General features: G+C 33.8%; 1 protein-coding gene across 1 annotated transcript; it reads right to left on the bottom strand.

Annotated features, from left to right (window-relative positions):
- Positions 1–10666: 10666 nt before the first annotated feature.
- On the bottom strand, positions 10667–11732 carry LOC119644615. The gene has a single exon (XM_038044241.1). The coding sequence runs from the start codon at positions 11678–11680 to the stop codon at positions 10667–10669; it is 1014 nt and encodes a 337-aa protein (XP_037900169.1). The 5' UTR covers positions 11681–11732.
- Positions 11733–19753: the final 8021 nt, after the last annotated feature.

Genomic DNA, 19753 nt, shown 5'->3' with positions numbered 1-19753 from the left:
TTAACAATTTTTATATAAAAATCGTGATCATTAGAAACAAAAAAAAAAGGAGAAAATTTTTTTTGTCCGTCCAGCAGTACATTTCTGTTTCTCTTTCACTTTCAAACAATGGCTATAGCAATTCACCCCTTTTTTGAACATTGAACAGACCATCAATTCGTCAAGCTGTGCTCGTTAATGATTCATACTGTGTGTGTGTGCAGTTTTTGCACACTATGTGCACCAAATTGTATCATTTAAAACATATCGCGCAATATGTTTTCGACATGCGTGACAACATTACATTAGAAAAACACGTTCATGAATGACTTTGATATAAGAAAAAAAAATTTTTTTTTTCTTTTTTTTTTGTTTTCATATATATATATATTTTTACTATATTTGTCATGGTGGGATATAATAATATCTGCACGAGCTTTCTTCAAAGCAAACAAAATTAGAAATTAAACCAAAATGGATTAAAAATAGAACACAAAATATGAGAAATCTGAAACAAAGTGAAGCATGTAGAGGTAAACAAAATTGACTTTCCTCACTTACTTACCTTGCTATCGTGTGATATGTTAATAAAAGACCATTTCTCAAGTGGGGGTTAAAGATTACTACATCCTATTACTACTAATCAGTCCAGGATATATATAACATCCATATTGTCAGTGGACACGCACCCTACTATGTTGATCTATTTCACTAATTCGCCAATCCTTTAAAATTAAGACCACGTGATGAGAGTGAGCTTATAAGGATTTTGTTATATTTAAAAAAGTAAATTTAAGCAAAAATTGCATTCCATTCTAAAAAATACAGCTAAAGTACAGATAATATAAGAGAGTAGTCACCGGTTTTTTTTTAAGTGATAAGTTTTACGGTCACGAAGAGAGAGATAGGCAGGCGATAAACGTAGCCGGTTAGATGTGTATTTAATCGGTAAATATTAAGTTGTACCAATCCCACGCTATCTATAGATACCCCCAGACATCGATCGCAGCTAAAAGATGTACTGCCGGAGTGTAAGACCTTATTAGAGACCGCACTAGGAAGTCAATAGACACGCTTCGCTATACCTGCAATTTGGCAGTCATTTGAGTCTCGGAGCATTTGTCGACCTGTATCTGTCTTCTCCAAATTCAGGTTTCATCTTTAAATATTACGACGGAATTGAAGCTACGGCTGGCTACGATACGACATCGGAAACGCAGAAATCGATAGTACTAGCCAGGAGAACCATTAGCATTAATGATATAAGCGGATATTGTTAGCCCTTTTACCAAGTACCATGAGTAGTGGGTTGCGGTCTATTATGAACTATTTTATTGCAGAACGTTATTGACTGCAGAACTGCTACGATTCCGCCGATCAATAAACGAACTGCAATACACGAAAACGCACTGTAGGTTCAACTTTCAGGCTGCTGCGCTGCATTCATTAAACATATCTCCCGCTGTTTCGCACCTACGACATATACCCTCGGTGAGCAACGCTTCCATTGTTATGAGGATATAGAGTAAATGAGTATTCGCGTGGCTCTCCTCAAAAACATTCTTTCGCCTTGGAATTCATATTTTATGTCACAAAGTATACTGAAAATGTTCAGCTGTTTTTGTCGATATTTGTCGTCCATTTTTCCTGAAAAAAAACCGACTTATTTTCATCATTGTCAAGTAGAAGCCTGAAGGCAATAAAACTTTATGTTTGCATTTCAAGGTTGTTCTGAATCTCAAAGTCAACACCGATTTTAATTTCTAGTCTTATCTACAGATCCACTTGATTTCCGTTAGATGCGCATTCGTCCAAATCAATACTTCTCGTTTACTAGTGTTAATGTGACATTTTTGCAAAGTGTAGATGGTAAGGGCAAGGATTTCGTTCAACAACAGGCAGCTGTCGCTGTCTTCTTAAGAAATGCGGATTTATTCAGAGCAATGTCGATTATTGCGTCCATTGAATAAACTAATAACATACTTCGCACCTGCAATAGAGGACAAATTTGATTTTAACTGAGTTTTTCTATTCCTTAAAGTAAATAAAATTTTTATATAAGGGTAGTGTTTATACATACATACATATCTCTGTGGTGCTTTATAGAAAACAGCAAAAACATATTTATTGTAAGTAAAATATGTCACAAATACCGCTCACGCTGCAATCGATTAATGACAATTACAAACCGTATTTATCTGAATATTTGTGCGTGCAGTTGTTTTAACTTTAAACACATGCACTAATTACAGCTTAAAAATTTAATAATAAACAACAAGCCCATAACGAGAAAGAGTAGAGAACGGGAGTTTTAAGCGCACAACCCTCCACTTATTGACACTATGCCCTATAGGGGGGAAAAAAAAAAGAAAGTTAAACGCAGGTTAGAGCATAGTGCACTGAAAGCACAGATGTTTTGTATAAAAATTATACACATTTTATGCATAATACAAGTCCTGGTCACTGGCTACTGGCTACTGGCTACTGTTAACAAATGTTGCAAAAAAAAAAAAAAAAAAAAAAATCAGCCTAAGGCAGGACCAGACGAAACTACATAATAATAGTTAATCAAATACATATTTGTATGCATTTTTCATTATATGCATTTTTTCATTATATGCATTTCCTTTTTTTTTTTTTTTTTTTTTTTTATTTATTTTTATATATATACATTTTTTTATTTTTTTAATGATGGTCAGTTGATGACATTATTTTGTGATGCGAGGTGACTTTTGACTGCTTTTTCTCGCTTTTATGTAACAATTTTGAAGGTGTTGACATCAACCCTCATCTTTGCATAGAGCAAGTAGATGTTAACCCTCTTCCGTTTTTGATGCGATGCATAACAAAATAAATGTCACATTTTATTCAAAATGTTCATTCATACAATTCATTCCAAACGATTACACACGAAACAAATATTTAATTAGAACAAAAAAAAAAAAACTGTCATAGAAAGTTATGATTTCCCGTATTTGCATATTTGAAGCATTTAAGGATTTTCCTAAACGCATGCGTGCACCTTTTTCCAAACGATTCGCAAAACCTATCTAAATCATCCTCCATTAAAGCCAAAAGTATGATGTCTCTACGCTTGTTATATACAAACGTTTATTATACAATTCCGCATCACTTTCGACACTACGACCGTGGTTAAGACGAAATAACTGATCCAGGGTATAATAATATTTTTTTGCGATTCAAGGCTAAGTTGAATGGCATACCTGCAGACTAAAATCGACTAAATTTGAAATAAACTTTCTGATCACATACGGCTTGGTACATAGTCTAGTGTATAGAGGCAACTTGCGACTTGTAAGGGTCGCTTAGGGTAAAACGGGAGCGCTATGTTTCGTAGTTCTTAAAGCAACAGCTTTTATGAAGATGGGAAAGTCAGTGGTAGGAATTCAGAAAAGGAAAATCTTCAACGTAATCACATCTATTGACCTTATCCGTGTTGACTATGTCGTCTTCAAATACAGATAAGAATCAAAGAAATTTCAATTACAAATTACTTCACAAGAATAGCGATTTTAAGTAAATAGTATAGTGCTGTCTAATCGGCATCGAGTGAAATTTCGCTAATGACTTTAAAATTTTCTCTTATATATATTTGAGCAAAAAAAATTCATCTAAATATTTTTCGAGACGAGACAACATACGAGACAATAAATAAAAAAAAATTCAGTTACAGAATGCGGTTGGTTGTGATGGAATAGAACATTACTTTTTGACTTTCTCTTCCTGGGGTCACTTTCGATTAATTCCATTACTCACTTTAATCCGGTCAGTTACGAGCAATACTTAATTAAATTATTTGTTGTTTCTCGGTTGGCAGCAAGCCCGTGCCGGTTGGTATTGAAAATGGACTAAAGCGGCGGAAGGACAGAACAATAGTACTACGTAAGCTGAGAAAATCTCTGCTTTTCAAGTGGACATTCTATTTTTGAGTCTTTGGCATCTGTAGAATAATGGGAAAAATCTAATTTGTTTTTCAATATCTCTATAAAGCGCAAAAGCAAGCTTCAAAAACACCCTAAAAAGTATGCAAATTCTTGGCCACACTCTCTGCTAGTCCGTCCATTCAGCCAAGCCCACTCAATATCTACACTGTATTTTTCTTTTTTTTTTTTATGTCTTTTATAGGAGAACGGCAATGGGTGTAAAAGATTCGATCGCAATCGAATATGATTTTTTTACTTCTTTCCATCGAATTTTTACTATAGTCTATCCCAGAGTTGCTTTGCTCTAGCAAGCAAGTCGCGAAGCAATTGGTTCAGTCAATAAAGAGACTTGAAAAACAGTAAGAATCTCCAAGAGGATACTATCTAAGAAGATAACAGATCTAGATGAGAGATTTATCGCAAATTGCAAAGGAAAAGTAGCTCAGTTCGTTTCCGAATGCTCAAAACTCCTTCCACAGTCAATATTTAATTGAATCGAAATGTTGAAAAAGTGCAAATTTATCGCAAAATGTTATAATTAAAAAAAGCATATCGAGCTTGATATAGCCTGAGCTGAATTAATGAGATACTATATGTTCCTATCAACTGAAGTTCCCACCAAACGCTATTAACAATATCTCAACTGGTTTGCAATTAATGTCTGATTTCTTGACATATTGTTTTGTAAGCGATACCGTCAAATAACATAATTTCTTACCATAATTAAAATTTAATTGAGAAACTGAAGCAAACAAGAAAAGGAAAAAACGACGAGAAGACATAGTTACAAAAATGTTTTTTTCAATTAAATTCAATCATTCGCTACTGTATTGCAAGCGTCTCATCAAATCAACAAAAAATGAGACGAGCTTGACATATAACTGCCACCAAAAATTGTACTGTTTTTTGTTTTTAATTTCTTTGTACTACTACTACTACTACCACTACCACTACTACTACTACTACTAGTACTACTACTGCTGCTGCTGATATTGAATGAAGAGCAAAAAGAAAAATCTTTATCGCAACTGGTCGTCAAGGTGGTTTTTCATTTTGGAGGGTTTCTTAAAGCGCAGACGTTTTGTGTAAGAAAAGGAACAAAGAAATCCTCGCTTAGAGCGATATGCGAACGAAACCGAATATATGTTTGCATGCAGTTATTGTTTGGTGTGTTTGTTAGGGCGTGCTTGAATATACAACAAACAGTAACAACAACAAAAAAAGGAGAAAAAAAAAAATATGTATATATATATATATATATAAATATAAAATTCAATTGCAATTCCATTCATTCTTCTTTCATTTGTGAAAACAGCGCAGATTTCTTTTCTTTAATTTGTTCTTAATTCATTTACAATTCAGAAAAATGCACCTTTTTTTTTTATGTTATGCTCGATTGTGAAAAGTGGAAGAGTTAAAGTAATGCCAAAAAAAAATATATATATATACATATATATATATATATATAAATAAATAAACGATATAAAAAAAATAAATATTTTCATGCGCAGCAAACTCATATGCATACGAAACGAAATGAAATGCTTATCCTTGCTTATATCCTTACGCGCTCAGCTTAAAAACAAAAAGCAAACGAAGACTTATTTATCCGGTTTTTGCTTTTTTTTCTTCTCGTTTTTTTTTTTTTTTTTTTTCTTGCATGTCATAGAAGATTCCTTTATTTCATTAACTGACAAGTAATTCTTTTAAAATAAACAGAGAATTTCTGTTAATTGTTTGAATTTCCTTTGGCGAAATATTTAATTCTTTAGTGTCGAGATTGTGGGCAAAGACTTGTTTACTTACATATTTTTCTTCATCTTTTTTTTTTCGGTATTTATTTAGGGTTTTTCTCAAATTTATGTAAACTTGAACATTTACCATTAGTCATACACTGTAAGAGAAAGGTGCGATAAGTTTACATAATTATGTCAATAAAATCCGACTCACTGATCACTACATATTTAAAGTTGCTTCGGCTTTGTCGTATATTAAACTGTTTCGCATCGGAATCGTTTATTCCGAAAAATAGAACGCTTAGCGTAAAACATTTAAGTGTCTTAGTGTTTTCAAACCATTTTTCTATATCTAACATATACGCAAATACTTATCTATTAATAAATTGTTGGGCTTAATAAAGTCCGTTGCTTACAGAACACTTGCAAGTCTTCGGGGAGTAGATACGTAAAGTGTTTGAATAATTCCCATCACACATCCGCCAGCTGCTTTAATGCTGTTGCAAGTGGAAACCTGCTCTTCACCTGCTCTGCTCTCTGCAATCCCGATATCGGTTCGATTATGTTGACGTTTGCCAATTTTTCTGGACAGCGAAGAGGCGTGATGAGCTTCTAATCCCCCTCAAACGGAAATTGAATCCTTTTTTATGTGTATATATACGAGCGCTTAACCATCTTGGAACATGGCCAGTGTTTGGTAGCTATATGCTAACGATACCAAGATCTTCCTGTCAGCGATGTGCATGAAAGGACCTACTGAATACCAAATCGAAAACCACCGAACCTCTCCTACGATTGGCGGTAGTAAGCAGACAGTCACAGATGCGGAGTGTATTTTATTTGCTTTTCCTGTTATAAGATAACGACGTATACATCAGGACCAATCTACATGCAAAAATTTTTGATCAGGATGAAATTCCGAATCGTTTTAATCATCCGCATACTTTCCTTCATCGGCTGGCCATTGATTTTGAAGCACTGGATGTTAAAACGAAACGATTCAAAACGAAAACTTCTTAGCCAACGAGAATGCAGGCTGCGTCTTTATTAGTCAACAAACTCGAATCATTCGCACCCATATCGCGCATATCTTATTTTTAAGATTTTCGATTCGATATATCTTTGCATGAATTCATAGTGAAATTAAATAGAGTTCGATCGCTAGTCAAGTTAATCGCAAGCTGAAACCATATTCGACAAACTCTTTATTCCCAGCTGGGGTGCAGCGTCCGAACATTCAATTTAAATAGATTTCCTAAACTTCCGCAAATGTCTCGAAACATTCGATTAATCAATGCTGCGACTCAATGTTCAAGTACCGGTCTGAGTCCGTCAAAGCTTTGATTTATTCGATGTAAATATCGGAAAAAGTCTGTTCTTTTCTTTTTTATTTTAATGAGAATCCACTCACCGTATCTCCTTTAAATAAGAAGGTGGATGATTAGGAAGAATTATACGTAAGAGAAAAAGAAAAGACCTCGAAGGTATGTATCATTTATAATGGACGTAAAACGAAGTAGTTCGGGTTGACTAACATTTTTGCGACGATCGATGCGTTATCTTATAGGCTTTGGCACTCATGCGGCGACATACTTTTTTCTTTCCCGAATATTAAAGAACGAAATGAAACGAAATGCGGGGTTTTCCCTTCCATGCTCAAAATTCATGTATAAATAGCTATCCGCGAGGAAATTCTTCTTAGAACAATCATTAGATTTTTCCAGCTTTACGTCCGTTTTTTCCTGGTAAAGAACTAGAGGAGAAAGATATATAGTAAATTTCGTTTTCTTCATTTCGTTGTTCAGAATGACACTGATCTTTGTGTATATCTCAGATCCTTCGAATATCCTGCAGTATGTCGACTCAATCTGCAATTATTTCTTAATGCTTAACGATACTCCATACGTCATGTTCATCGTTCGAGCCGATAATCTAGAGAAAACCACTGATGTCCAAATTTCCATACGGAACTGATAGAGACGCAATATTTACCAGAGTCATTTCGGAATGTTCAGAAATGGATTGCAAAAGGTCAGGTACACTTATCCCCGCAACTAACAAGAAACCGAATCCGATGCTTAACCATCCATTTAACATGATTGGTGATTCAAAAATTGTCGCAAAGCGAATACGACATCCATCAAGTATTTTTTGAAAACAAAAAAAAAAAAAAAAAAAACAACGCCAGTACAGAAGTATATGTGTTGTGTTGTCTAAAGTAAGTAAGGAAAAAATATATGTTGAAAAAGTTGTTAATCTGTACCGCAGATGCAATTGGTCGAAGTTTTTGAATGAAATGACCTTTGCTTTCGTTACTCCTCTCGTTTTGAAGTCTATCTAATCTTATAGAATACGAAATATGTGACTTTTTACGTAATAGTACAGCAGGGTTAACATAGAAATTAATTGAAAAGTTAAAGATGTTTAAAGTATGGTCAGCTTTTAATTCTAGAGCTTGATGCCCTCAATAATGAAAGAAAAAACCAAAAAAAAAAAAAAAAAAAAAACAATTTTATTGACTGTAAAAATGTTTATTAAACAAAGAAAACAGTAAACAACAACATTAACATATTTTTCTTATGTTTACAAAACAATAGAAAACAAAATTGAAGAAAAGGGTAAGAGAGCGTTAGAGAAAATTTATGTATTATATGTAATATAAGGGTTAAGGGATTTAGTGAAGAATGCTATATCAGATGTTAAGTGATGTCATGCGGTGTTGTGCTTAAGAAAAATAACCATAATAATCAAACAAGTGTTAACAAATAAATCGTTAAACGTTCAAGTTACACTAAACGATTTTCTTAAACTTAACCTAAAAAAGAAAAGCCAAAAAAAAAAAAAAGAAAAAAAACAAATAGAAGAAATTATTTATGAAATTTTTTTTTTTTTGATAATTTTTTAGTTTTCTTTGGGTATTTACTTTTACCAAGCACGTGCTGTTACCCTTATATCTCGTATATAATCTCTATATAAATGAAGACATCCCGCATCGCTTAAAATATAAACCGCACTTAAACCGCCTTATAAGAGAAGAAAAACGTTCATGTCACACACAAGACCACAAAGGAAAACTACACAAACCTGTTAAGGTTAAGATAATGGAAATTAAACGAAAACAAGAAATTGGCAAAAAAAAAAAAAAAAAAAAAAAAAAAAAAAAGAGAAAAAAATAGTAGGCTTCCAAACCACCCGCATGACTGCCAGATTAATGAAACACTGAACAACTGAACAATTGAACAATTGAACAACTGAAGTAAAAAGAACCTTTTCAAAGCACACACACCTGCTATGTAGGGAGTATCTGTAGGTGTTGTAGCAAACACAATAAATATTAATTGATTTTGTGAGCATTTACCTTAAGTAATATGTCAAATAGATTATCGCCTGGCTTTCAATCCTAACAGCGATCTAAACATCTTTTGTCTATAAAATGTTTTTAAATTAAATTTTAAGGACATGACGGCACGAGACTTTTGTTAATGTTTAACTTTACCTACGGCTCGCTGAATTATTTCTCATTTTCTTGTCAGGCACAGCCACAGTGTACACCTGACACCTCAGCTCACTGATTTTCTGTCGAAATTCTTCATTTCCCTAATTAAGAAAATATGGACTTTTCGTGTTCGCGGTAAAGTTTTTATTAAAAAAGTCAAAAAGTGAGGTCAAATGTCTTTCGTGACCTTCATGTGCAACCACTTTTTTATACCATCAATGTAAAAAATTTTAAAAGCAAGATGGAAGAATCCACACAGCTGAAAATCCAAGTACAATACAATTTATACAGTAAGTATTCAAAACCGGGAACTGAGGTATGTAAGTGAAAAACTAAAAACTATATGTGGAGAATTGGATCGCACTAAAACCGACAGATGTAGATAGATAGATTGATAACATCACGCCTTCGTATATGGTATTGAAAATTAGACTCTACATGATAGGTATATGTTACAAGTGGTAGGCTCGATAATATATACAGAGTAGGGTAACAAAGCGCAGTAAATTTTTAACTTAACTACTCATAGTCGACAGCGTAGTGGAAGTAACGTTCCAAAAATATGCTCGAATTGCACGGGACACTAAATAATAAGAAATAAGAATGGGATAAAGGTGATGGCGCGTGAAATATGTAATGGAAAATTCCCATATATTTAAAGACTTTATCCTGGTGGTTATGACCGGTGAACCGATATAATTTAATCACCGATAATATGGTATGAAGATGCGACAGTTTCGGGAGTTTTCATCTCAAGTACTGAATCTTAATATAATTTCGAATTCAGATATAATTAGGATGTTGTTCTATTGTCAGTTCATGCATCATACTGTTATAATACAACACTCAATAATCTCATAGGATGACATATGGATGTCGCCAGTATTGATGAATCGATATCATTTTTAAATAGTACCAATGTTCTATAAATTTACAATTTGAACTTTGGTACTAAAAATTATATGGGTTCGTCATCTGCATAACATACTATGAATTTATTGAGTGATACGGTAATGTGCACTAAGCATAGAGATTGATCTAAAAAAAATGCGTCAACTGTTTTACAAATATCGTTCGAGAATTCTTTACGTGCTCGAACAGACTCTTCTGAAATGCAGCATTCTGTAACGCCTAATGGATCTCTCCGATGCTTGGCTTATTGAATTAACTCAAAATCATTCTTAGTCATTAGTATTTTTGAGATAAAATCATTTGAAGTAAATTAACTTTAAATACTGATTCCATGTTAATAAAAAAAAACTTAAATAAAATCATTTATTTTCTTTTCTTTATTATAAAAAAGCAAAAAAGAAAAAAAAAAAAAAAAAAAAAAAAAATTATATATAAAACAAGAAATTTTTGCTAAATACATTTATTTAACAACTTGAAACTGAACTTAAATGCTAAAAGCGTAATATGGAAATGCTTTCCCCTCGTTTGTCAACAAAAGTTTAACAAATTCTCTTGATAATAAAACTAAAAAAACTGCTCGTCTTCCCATCGTATTCTAATCACACATATATGGACGGTAAAGCAACTCCTATCTCGAGGTAGTTAGGTGAGGCTACTCTATACCTCTTTTTACCATTTGTTCTCAGATTATAAGGTTCGCTACGACGCTTTAGTATAGGCTGCGTTTGGGTATCTGCAAGAAAAGGATTTGCTTTTTTAGTGCTTGCAGGCAACGGAGAGAGAACTCTTTCGGAGAAAGTAGCTTTCACTGGAGTTGGAGATGGAGATGGAGATGGAGATGAAGAAGTCAACACATGCGCCGCTGGCGATTTCAATGTTGAAAAGCTTAACTCATTAGCTGGATCATATCCAGCGGTGTACGAGGGCGACAATGACAACTTTTCACTGTTAATATCAGTTTGACTTTTTAATAGAGTCCGCCTTCTGAGACTAAATGATTTACGTGACTTTTTCTTCTTTTCATCTTTACGAGCCGAATCCAAAATGGCGTCAATTAGCCTATCCAAAGTGTGGTCGCTCATTTTAGAGGAATTCAAATCGGTACTCTCCTCCACAACTTTTTCTTCGGGCAATGCTAAGAATTCGTCTGTCTGTTCACGCTTGCTGGCTAAGCTTTTAATTGTTTGCTCTTCTCGTAAATCGGGTGAAGCTAAATATCGCGTTTTAGCTATAAATGGATCCAATAATAAGCCGCGTAAAGCTAATTCTTGTCCACTAGGCATCACTACGTTGCTAGGCGAATACTCTTCCTCGAAGCGCGGCAAAGTAGTCGCATAGCGTGTCGAATGAGTTCGAGTCAGTTTTAGAGATGTAGGTTTCTCTGGTGTAATGCTGAAAACGTCCGCTAAAGGAGTTAATGGCAGTGGACTATTGCGTGACCTTTGCATCATAGGTGTTGAAGTAAATTGGGGCATGTCTCCTCTATTTGCTATTGTGACACGACGTTTGCACTGTTGCCTGGTTTTTCGGCGAAGGCAAGGAGTGTGACTTGCATTTGATATATTCACAGATTCCTGTAGCAATTTCTGTGCAGAGACAGACCATTTTAACATTTTTCTGATATTCTGATCACTTTGCAATTTTCATCGAATTTTTTTCCGAAAGCAAATTTACGTAATATTCCAAAAAAAAAAAAAAAAAAAAAACGAAAATCTAAAAGGCCGAATACTAGTTCAGTTGTAGGTAAACTTCCGTTGCCTTGCGCTTTTGCTGACAAACTGAGTGCTTCCGTTCGCTTACTTGACATTTATATCCGTTGAGTTTTTCAAAATAATTCATACTCTCGCTTAGTCGTTGTTTCTCTCTATATTTGCTGGGTGCAATAAGGGTGTGTTGCCCGCCAATCTCATAATCATGTGTGCTATGTTGCGGTAACTACCTCAGTGAGTGTTACAGATATATGTGCTCTATATTTTGCCAGTCTTCAGGTAGCTTCCGTTATCCTGTTGCTTACCAGAGATGACTTAATATTTGTTAAGACATTGAGACAAAGCAACCCTTAAGAATGCTTTCGGTTTTTGGTGGTGTCTTATAATCTTGATGGAGGATAAGTACACTGTTAAAAAAAAAAAAAAACCTCTGACATTTCCTACAGTTTTCCGATGAGTTCTCTTATAGATGAGTTCTGGCCAGTCAGTCTGGCCATGACTGACGATGACTTCATTTCACTTCCTTTTATCGTTGGCTGCTTGGAGTTGCTTGCAGTTAATAACTTGAACGATTAATAGATTCATCCCTCGATTAGTAAAGCTCGATTATCTCTGCTCTGATCAACTAAACAGTCAATTAATTTAGGAAAAAGAAAACTATGTAACGCTTCAGTTGCTAATTGTTTGCTTAGCTATTTCCTTCTGGACTCGTCCGTATCGAAATCTATATTTTTGAAAAGATTGAACACATTTTCATTTACTTTTTCTTCAAGTGTAGTCAAGTAGAAGTTTTGTCAAAAATCTCCTTTTAGAAGAATTTCCATTTGCAAACAAATCGAAACACTCTTTAAGATAACATTAACACGTGTTATAGATTCCTTCCCTTTTTTCACTCCTTGCTTTTTTCGTGTCTTCTCTTATAGCTCTCAGCGTATACTCTCTTTAAGGAAATTGCCTTTATTTGTGAAATCAAGGAGCAATGAAAATAAAAGGAACCCTATTTATCGCTCGGCTACATTTCGTTGCACAAGATTGCATGTGAAAGCAGAAATCTTCCTTCAGCTCTAGTGTACTATAACGTTGCTAGCCACGAATGTCTCTCATTCCTTCGACTTGCCTCTGATTCGCATGCGTTGATAAAAATCTGCGCTTTTGCGCATTTTTCGTCCTTCTTTCTTCGTTTCGAACATAATGTCAGATGTCGTCTGTTGGCATTAGAGGGAAAAGTAAAAAAAGGTAAAAAAGATTTTATCATAAATTTTTTTTTTAATTTTTTTTTTTTTCTTCTTGGCTGGCTTTTACAAAGGAAGTGGTTTTCGTTCGGCTTTTGAAGCCTCGTTTTTTAGGGTGACGTGTTGTAGGGAGATTGTTTCTTAGAAAGAAGGCTAATTTTTGTTAATTAGAAAATCTTTAATTTACTTTTAAAGAAACCGACAGGATTCTACCAACAATTACCATACAAAAGAAGATCTCATCATATTGAAATATTCCTAAGAGAATCGAAGCATATATGAAAGCATTTATAAAGTTTATCCATAAGGTAATCCCTCCCCCCAAATTATGTTTCTTATAAAGCCGGTTTGGACTTTCCATCTGATTGAAATCGAATGATGAAAGCATTTAAGTCGGCTAAGCCAGTTCGCTAACTGTTGTAAAGTTTTTCAAGAAGCCGCCATCCCAGATCATGTACTCCGCAAAACGATGATACCTGATTTCCATTTTAAAAATTATAATCAAAATTAGAACAAAAACTCTTACTTCTAATTAAGAATTATACTATTATGTACGGGAAACAGGCAACAACAACAACAACAACAACAATCGATTACTTTGAAACGACAACACGACTATGATATAAATAATCTCTTACTAGTTACTAATACAGTTCAATGCACACAGAAGAAAAGGTAATCACATCATCCTCGTGGTAAATTATTGTGAACAGTAAATAAGTCGAAACGGACTGAAAGTATATGGTGGTACACTAAGAGAGGTAGAATATTTGGAACGATAGTTCCTCGCTAATCAAACTTGATCGCAACAGCATTCTTCTTTTGGTCGATTGCCTTTTAAAATGATGAAGGCCCGTTTCTAACTATGAGAAATAAGGCATATCCCGTAGAATTAATCTGGAAACAATAGTCCAACTTGGGCGATTATAATAAAACTAATGCTGGCTTAGTCTAACTGTATTCATGAGCAGCAAACGTATTAGCCCGCTAGAGAATCTAAATGCAATAAAATCTTTATTACATATGACGGTTTTCCAGTTTTGCCAGACTATGGTTCTTCACAAAAAGCTGCCCTTCAGCCAATTTAGTTACACTGTTATTCGGCTGATTGTAAATTGTGGCTATTTGTTGAATTTGCATGTGGAAGATGATACAAAGGTCGTATAATATGTTTTGAGATAAAAGGAAGAGTTCGATAAAACTCTCACTTGCACTCACAATGTTCGCTTCAGATTTTGCTCTTGTCCTCCACTCATAATGCAATGAATGATGCTCTCGCAATAATTCAAAGCGTTTCGTCTCAGATTCAGTTACTTTTCTTCCCCACGGATTCCTATGCAAATCTGTAAATCGCACAGTATGCCGATAAGCAAAGATAACTAGAAACTTTAAAGAAATGGAGAGGAAGCGAAAGAGAAACGGACATCTTTGTAAGAAAACCTTATATAATATTTAAGTAAATTGTGTTCTTAAAAATTTCTTAATAAAAGCCTCTGCTCACAATCCTTATCTCTTTCTTTCTTTGCTTTGCTGATTAAGACGGTAAGCGTTCACACATTTCTTAATACTTCTTACGAAGGATTAAACAAACGCCTGCTGGGCTTATTATCTTTGTGCGAAACTCTTTTCTCACTATCTTTCTGCATAATAGTTTTCATTTTTCATAAGCGTGGATTCGTGGAAATACGAAGAGAGTATACGTTAAAGCAATTTTCCATGATTGCCTCTTTCCTTGTTAGTGTGAGAAGATTTGTTTTGGTCGGCATTTACTTGAGGCTGCACGTGGCATAACATATTATATGTTAACAATTTTGGTCAGCATAATTGAATCGCTTCAAGACCGAAAGTAAGAAATGAAATCAATATATGGCGATGCAAAAATGTCTTCTCTTTCGAACTAATTAAATGCTTCATATATTCACCAAAAGTAATGAAAAACATTAATTAACTAGCGATCAAAATTTTTGTTTTAATATATAGATAGATAGATAGATGTACAGTCCGAAGAATATCTATTGCATTGCATTATAGCTAAGAAATTTATTCCTTTCCTTTTCATATCCTCCACAGCATAATAATCGCTACCAGAATCTTGCAGTCGGCTAAATTCTTATGAAAGCGATTAAGAGACTAAAGTTATATACACTTCATTAAACTGAAGCTCGTCTTGCTTACTTTTTCAACGCACATCCAGGAAATATCAATAATATATGAATTTCCTCATCTTAATGTTTCAATTGCAAGTCTATCCGTCCGTATGCCCATCCAATTTCAAATACGTATGTGTTGGAAAAGAAAAAATATACGAGGAGTTTATAGAATTGTTTCGACACTAAAATTACCCTAATAATCTAATAGGTAATGAAAGAACTTTGCGATAGTTTAGATAATTTCATGATTCGTCCCAGGGACTTACGCTATAAACAATTACTGGTCCAATTCGTATGTTAGCTGATAATGGAATAATAGAATAGGGTTTAAGAGAAGAAATTCTTCAAGAGTCAACACACATTTTATTTCTGGCATCCTTCCTTTCTACCACTAACACCCCAGAGAATGCGATACATATAATAATTTGATTACTCAGTTTGAAGAGTGCCTTTCCATAAGAGAGGAATCAAGAGGAATGCGTGATTACTTTTTCAAATCCACCAGCATCATTATAGGCTGTTGAACGTATTTGATGGGCGTCGGCAGCAGATTGCTTCAAATTAAACAACAAAAGTAATGAAAGGTTAAAGTCATCGAATTTAATCGTTATGTGACGCTGGTATTTTCCATTTCTTCATCATTCTTACCTGTAAAAGTCGCTGACCCAAATTTTTGTCAGCACCTAATAATTACTACGAAAGCGATCTAAGTCCACTTCCCGCAAACGTATAGTATATCGGAAAAGCGCGCCAACGTAATGGATCTATCGCCTTACATTTCTCCAGTATCGTATGACTATTTTCAAAAGGTGTCGCATAACGAGAAAAGATTAAAAAAGTTAGAAGCGACTTAAATGTCATTAATTGAAGAAAAGTCTAATTGAAATAAAAGTCTAATCTATCTAATGAAAATTCCATACGAAATTGTTGCATAAAAGATATGTCCTGAACGACGTAGTCAAGAAAACTGAGGTCAATTAAAACATAAATTTCTTTCAACCTTGGAATACCTTAATAATGTAATATATAAAGAATTGTTATTATTATTGTAATTAAAGCACTAGCATCTGAGGCTACCGGCTTTATTCGAAACTAAACCGTAAGCATATTACGTATATGCGTAAGTTATTTTTCAAATCAACATACATTTAAACATTTCTTTCTTTCAAAGAAAACGACGCAAACATCGAGACTTTTGGCATATGTCCGATGTTTAATGCAAGTACTTACTAGTAAGTCTTGAAAGCTTAAAACAAAATTGCTAACGATATATCCATCAACAAAAAGAAGAGAAAGTCAATCGAAATTTTGTGATAATGAGTAATCGAAACCTAAATAGCACCCTAACAGCAGTCAGCTTTTTTGTTGTTTTTAAAATTCTTCGAAATTTCCTCGTATTTCAGTTTCTAAAGCTTCAAAAAGCGCTCCGATATTGACAATAATAATCATAATAATAATCGAATAGATCTTCCTCTTTTTTTTTTTTCTCCCGTTGATGTTTGTAAATACATTGCAAGCATTGACTTAACTTTTTTAAGTTATAAGTCGATCATTTTTTATCACCCTTTTAGACACAAAGAGCAGAAAACAAAACCGACTGCTTGCGATGGAAAAGGACGAATTGAGATATAATTATGTTTAATGTAAACCGCCACCAAATTGGTGATGTTTGAAAGAAAGATTTATTACTCTTTCATTGAGGGAAATGTTAACAGATTATAAAAGGTGGCAAGAAAATTATACTCGGTAATGGTCGAGTCTTCTTTATATTCAACATTAAAAAAGACAAATAAAATTTTGATAATTTATACCATTGTACAAGCACCCGCAGTGAGCAAAAACAGTAGTGCTCTCAGTTTAGATAATACTTCGATCGATTTGCCCCATATGCAATGCCCATGCAATGTCCCAATGGTTTGGTTCAATTCAAAGCCGATATCGTACTTTTTATGACCCTGAGCCATTGTTACCGTAAACAGAAATAGAAGGACAGACATGCATAGATTGATTCAAGGTTTCATTCATTCATCAGGCATTCCGCAACATGGCTTCTTTCTGAATGTTGCGAACCCTTTGATGTTGTCAATATACCTTCAAACTTTCGATGGTCGGTATACAGAAATGAAATTTACAAATATTATTAATATGTTTAGATAATCATTCAGATAAGAGGGAGAAAAAGAGAGAAAGAGAGAAAGAGAGAGAGAGAGAGAGAGAGAGAGAGAGAGAGAGAGAGAGAGAAGATTTCATGAAATGAACTGAAGGAAAAATAAAAAACCAGACTGAATGATATTCAAACATCGAAGTATTCAATGAGCATGCGTCACCTCGGCAATGACGTACATCACGCGCATTCGCCCGAAAGGGTGAAAAGAAAGATATCTATGCAAAAACATGATTAATTACTTAAATAGCGTTTATATGAAGATTAGGCAGCAATCATATCAATGTTCAGTTTCTGATATCCTCACATTGTAAACACATAGGATGGGGTTAATAATCGGCATTAAACTGAACGATTTATTTATTTTGCGTTAAATACTTAACAGAACGTAATAATTGTAGCAAAAAAAAAAAAAAAACCTTAAATGATTAATACTTGAAATGTTTATATCTACCACCGCAGCATAGCAGATAAATAAAATTATACTTCAAGAGTCTTCCAAGCATGCAAAATGTATTGAAAAACAAAGAAAAATAAAAATGAATAAAGAGAAATTTCGCTTCATTTATGGAAAAGCGTAAATAAAGAAAAATAATTCCAATTAAGTAAACAAAAAATTCAGATAGACAAACGAACCGTTCCATTCCGTTTCCATTTTGGTGACTTGGCCACATTAAGTTTACAAAGGCGTTTATTTTATCGACAGCTATGGCTAATACGCACATCCTTAGAAACGCAATTCTACTCTTCTCGGCCATATTGCGTGCAAAATTTAAATAAAACATTTATTTACTTAATTAGTAGAGCGAAAAAAATTTCTTTTACGTAATGGGTAGCAAAAGTTCGCTTCAGACAAAAAAAAAAAAAAAATTTCCTACTTGTACTTCTGATAATTTGTTGCGATGTTGGGTGTGGCCAACAAATTTCAAGTAAAGAATTTTTCTTTTCCACCTGAATAATTTTATTCGAGTTTTGCAAAATCGAAATTTTTGCTAACGTTTAAGATCAGTCAAGTAAACGTGACGATTGTGAGAGTTTGTATTAATTGTATCGTTTCATCTAAGGAAACGAATGAAAACTGTCAACTATAAATTACGCTTTAAAGGACCTCCTTGCAGCCCTCCCTTAATTACCACTCAAATTTATGACGGGGCTTAATACAATAAAATTCAATAAAATTGTAGACACAATGGTAACATTCGGCAAAGAAACTGATCATCATCTTTATTAGACATATACATAGAGAAACCTTTGATTTTTGCCTTTGCCGTCACAATTGCTCTACTTCTTGCAGTAGGGAAAAAACCTCTTGTTAAAGCATTTCATCTGTCAATTTGGTTTTCGCATTGTTTTTGAATAATTATTAACTATTGTTAAAAATAATCGAATGAAGGCTAAGAAAACTAAATGAATTTTGATAAAAATTTTCAATTAATATATCATTTATCGGATGCTGATTTATGCTGATTTTACGTGAGAATTTTCAAAAGTTATTAAAAAATAATACACATAACAAACTAAACGCAAACAATAAAAAACAAAAACAATAATAATAACAATAATAATAATAGCAATAGAGTTTGGCCCCATTTTCAACACCAATTTGCGGGGAAGAATTTGCAATGTTTCTGGCAAATTTTCAGTCGATAGCTTCATTCTTGCGACCAGGAGAATATTTACAACAGACATTACACAGACGGACAGACGGCCAGACGGACAGACGGACTGACCGACATGCTTAAATCGATTTAGGATTTGATGCTGATCAAGTCTCTGTTGCTTCCTTCTGGGCGTTGCAATATATCACTCATCCTGCAGTGATAGGTATAATAATAATGATAATAATAATAATAATGATAATTAATAAGACGTAGGAATTGAAGAACATTTGATTTAGAAGTGAAAAGAGAAATGAAATTTTCTTTAAATATTTCGAAAACTATTAAAAGGCTATACTATCACTCTAAATCGGGATATCGAAGGTATTTTAAGCAAAATACAATTTTCAAAAATAATAATTAAATTAAGATAAACAATAAAAGCAGAAAATGTTACAAAGGCTATTATTTTGCCAATGCTTTTTCTGCTCTCTATTAACCATTAAGTACGACTAACTGACTGAGTCAGGTCAACGCAGTCGATGTGAATGGATGGGAAGATTTTAAAGAAAAAGGATCACTTTGCATGCAAAGGAAACTCAATTTTTTATGAAAACATTGCGTCTCGCTGTATTTGAGTTTCATCAGCTTTTAAGTCGAAGGAGACTTACCTCAGAGGAAATTGTTTCGCATCAAATGAAAGGATTATAGCTTAACTGGTTAAATATTGCGAATGGATTTTAGATAATCAGTAGAAAGAAAATTGGATAATGGAAAGGGAAAAGAAAAGCAAGCTTCACAAACAAGTTGAATATGTATGTCACTGATTGTAC

The sequence above is a fragment of the Glossina fuscipes genome, unplaced genomic scaffold (genome assembly GCF_014805625.2).
Source record: "Glossina fuscipes isolate IAEA_lab_2018 unplaced genomic scaffold, Yale_Gfus_2 0, whole genome shotgun sequence".
In the NCBI taxonomy this organism is placed as follows: Eukaryota; Metazoa; Arthropoda; class Insecta; order Diptera; family Glossinidae; genus Glossina; species Glossina fuscipes.
Note: the sequence above shows the minus strand (reverse complement) of the source record. Positions and strands in the feature narration are given on the sequence as shown.

Excerpts from the sequence above, each read along its gene's own strand:
- LOC119644615 (XM_038044241.1), bottom strand. The coding sequence starts at position 11,680 with ATGTTAAAATGGTCTGTCTCTGCACAGAAATTGCTACAGGAATCTGTG.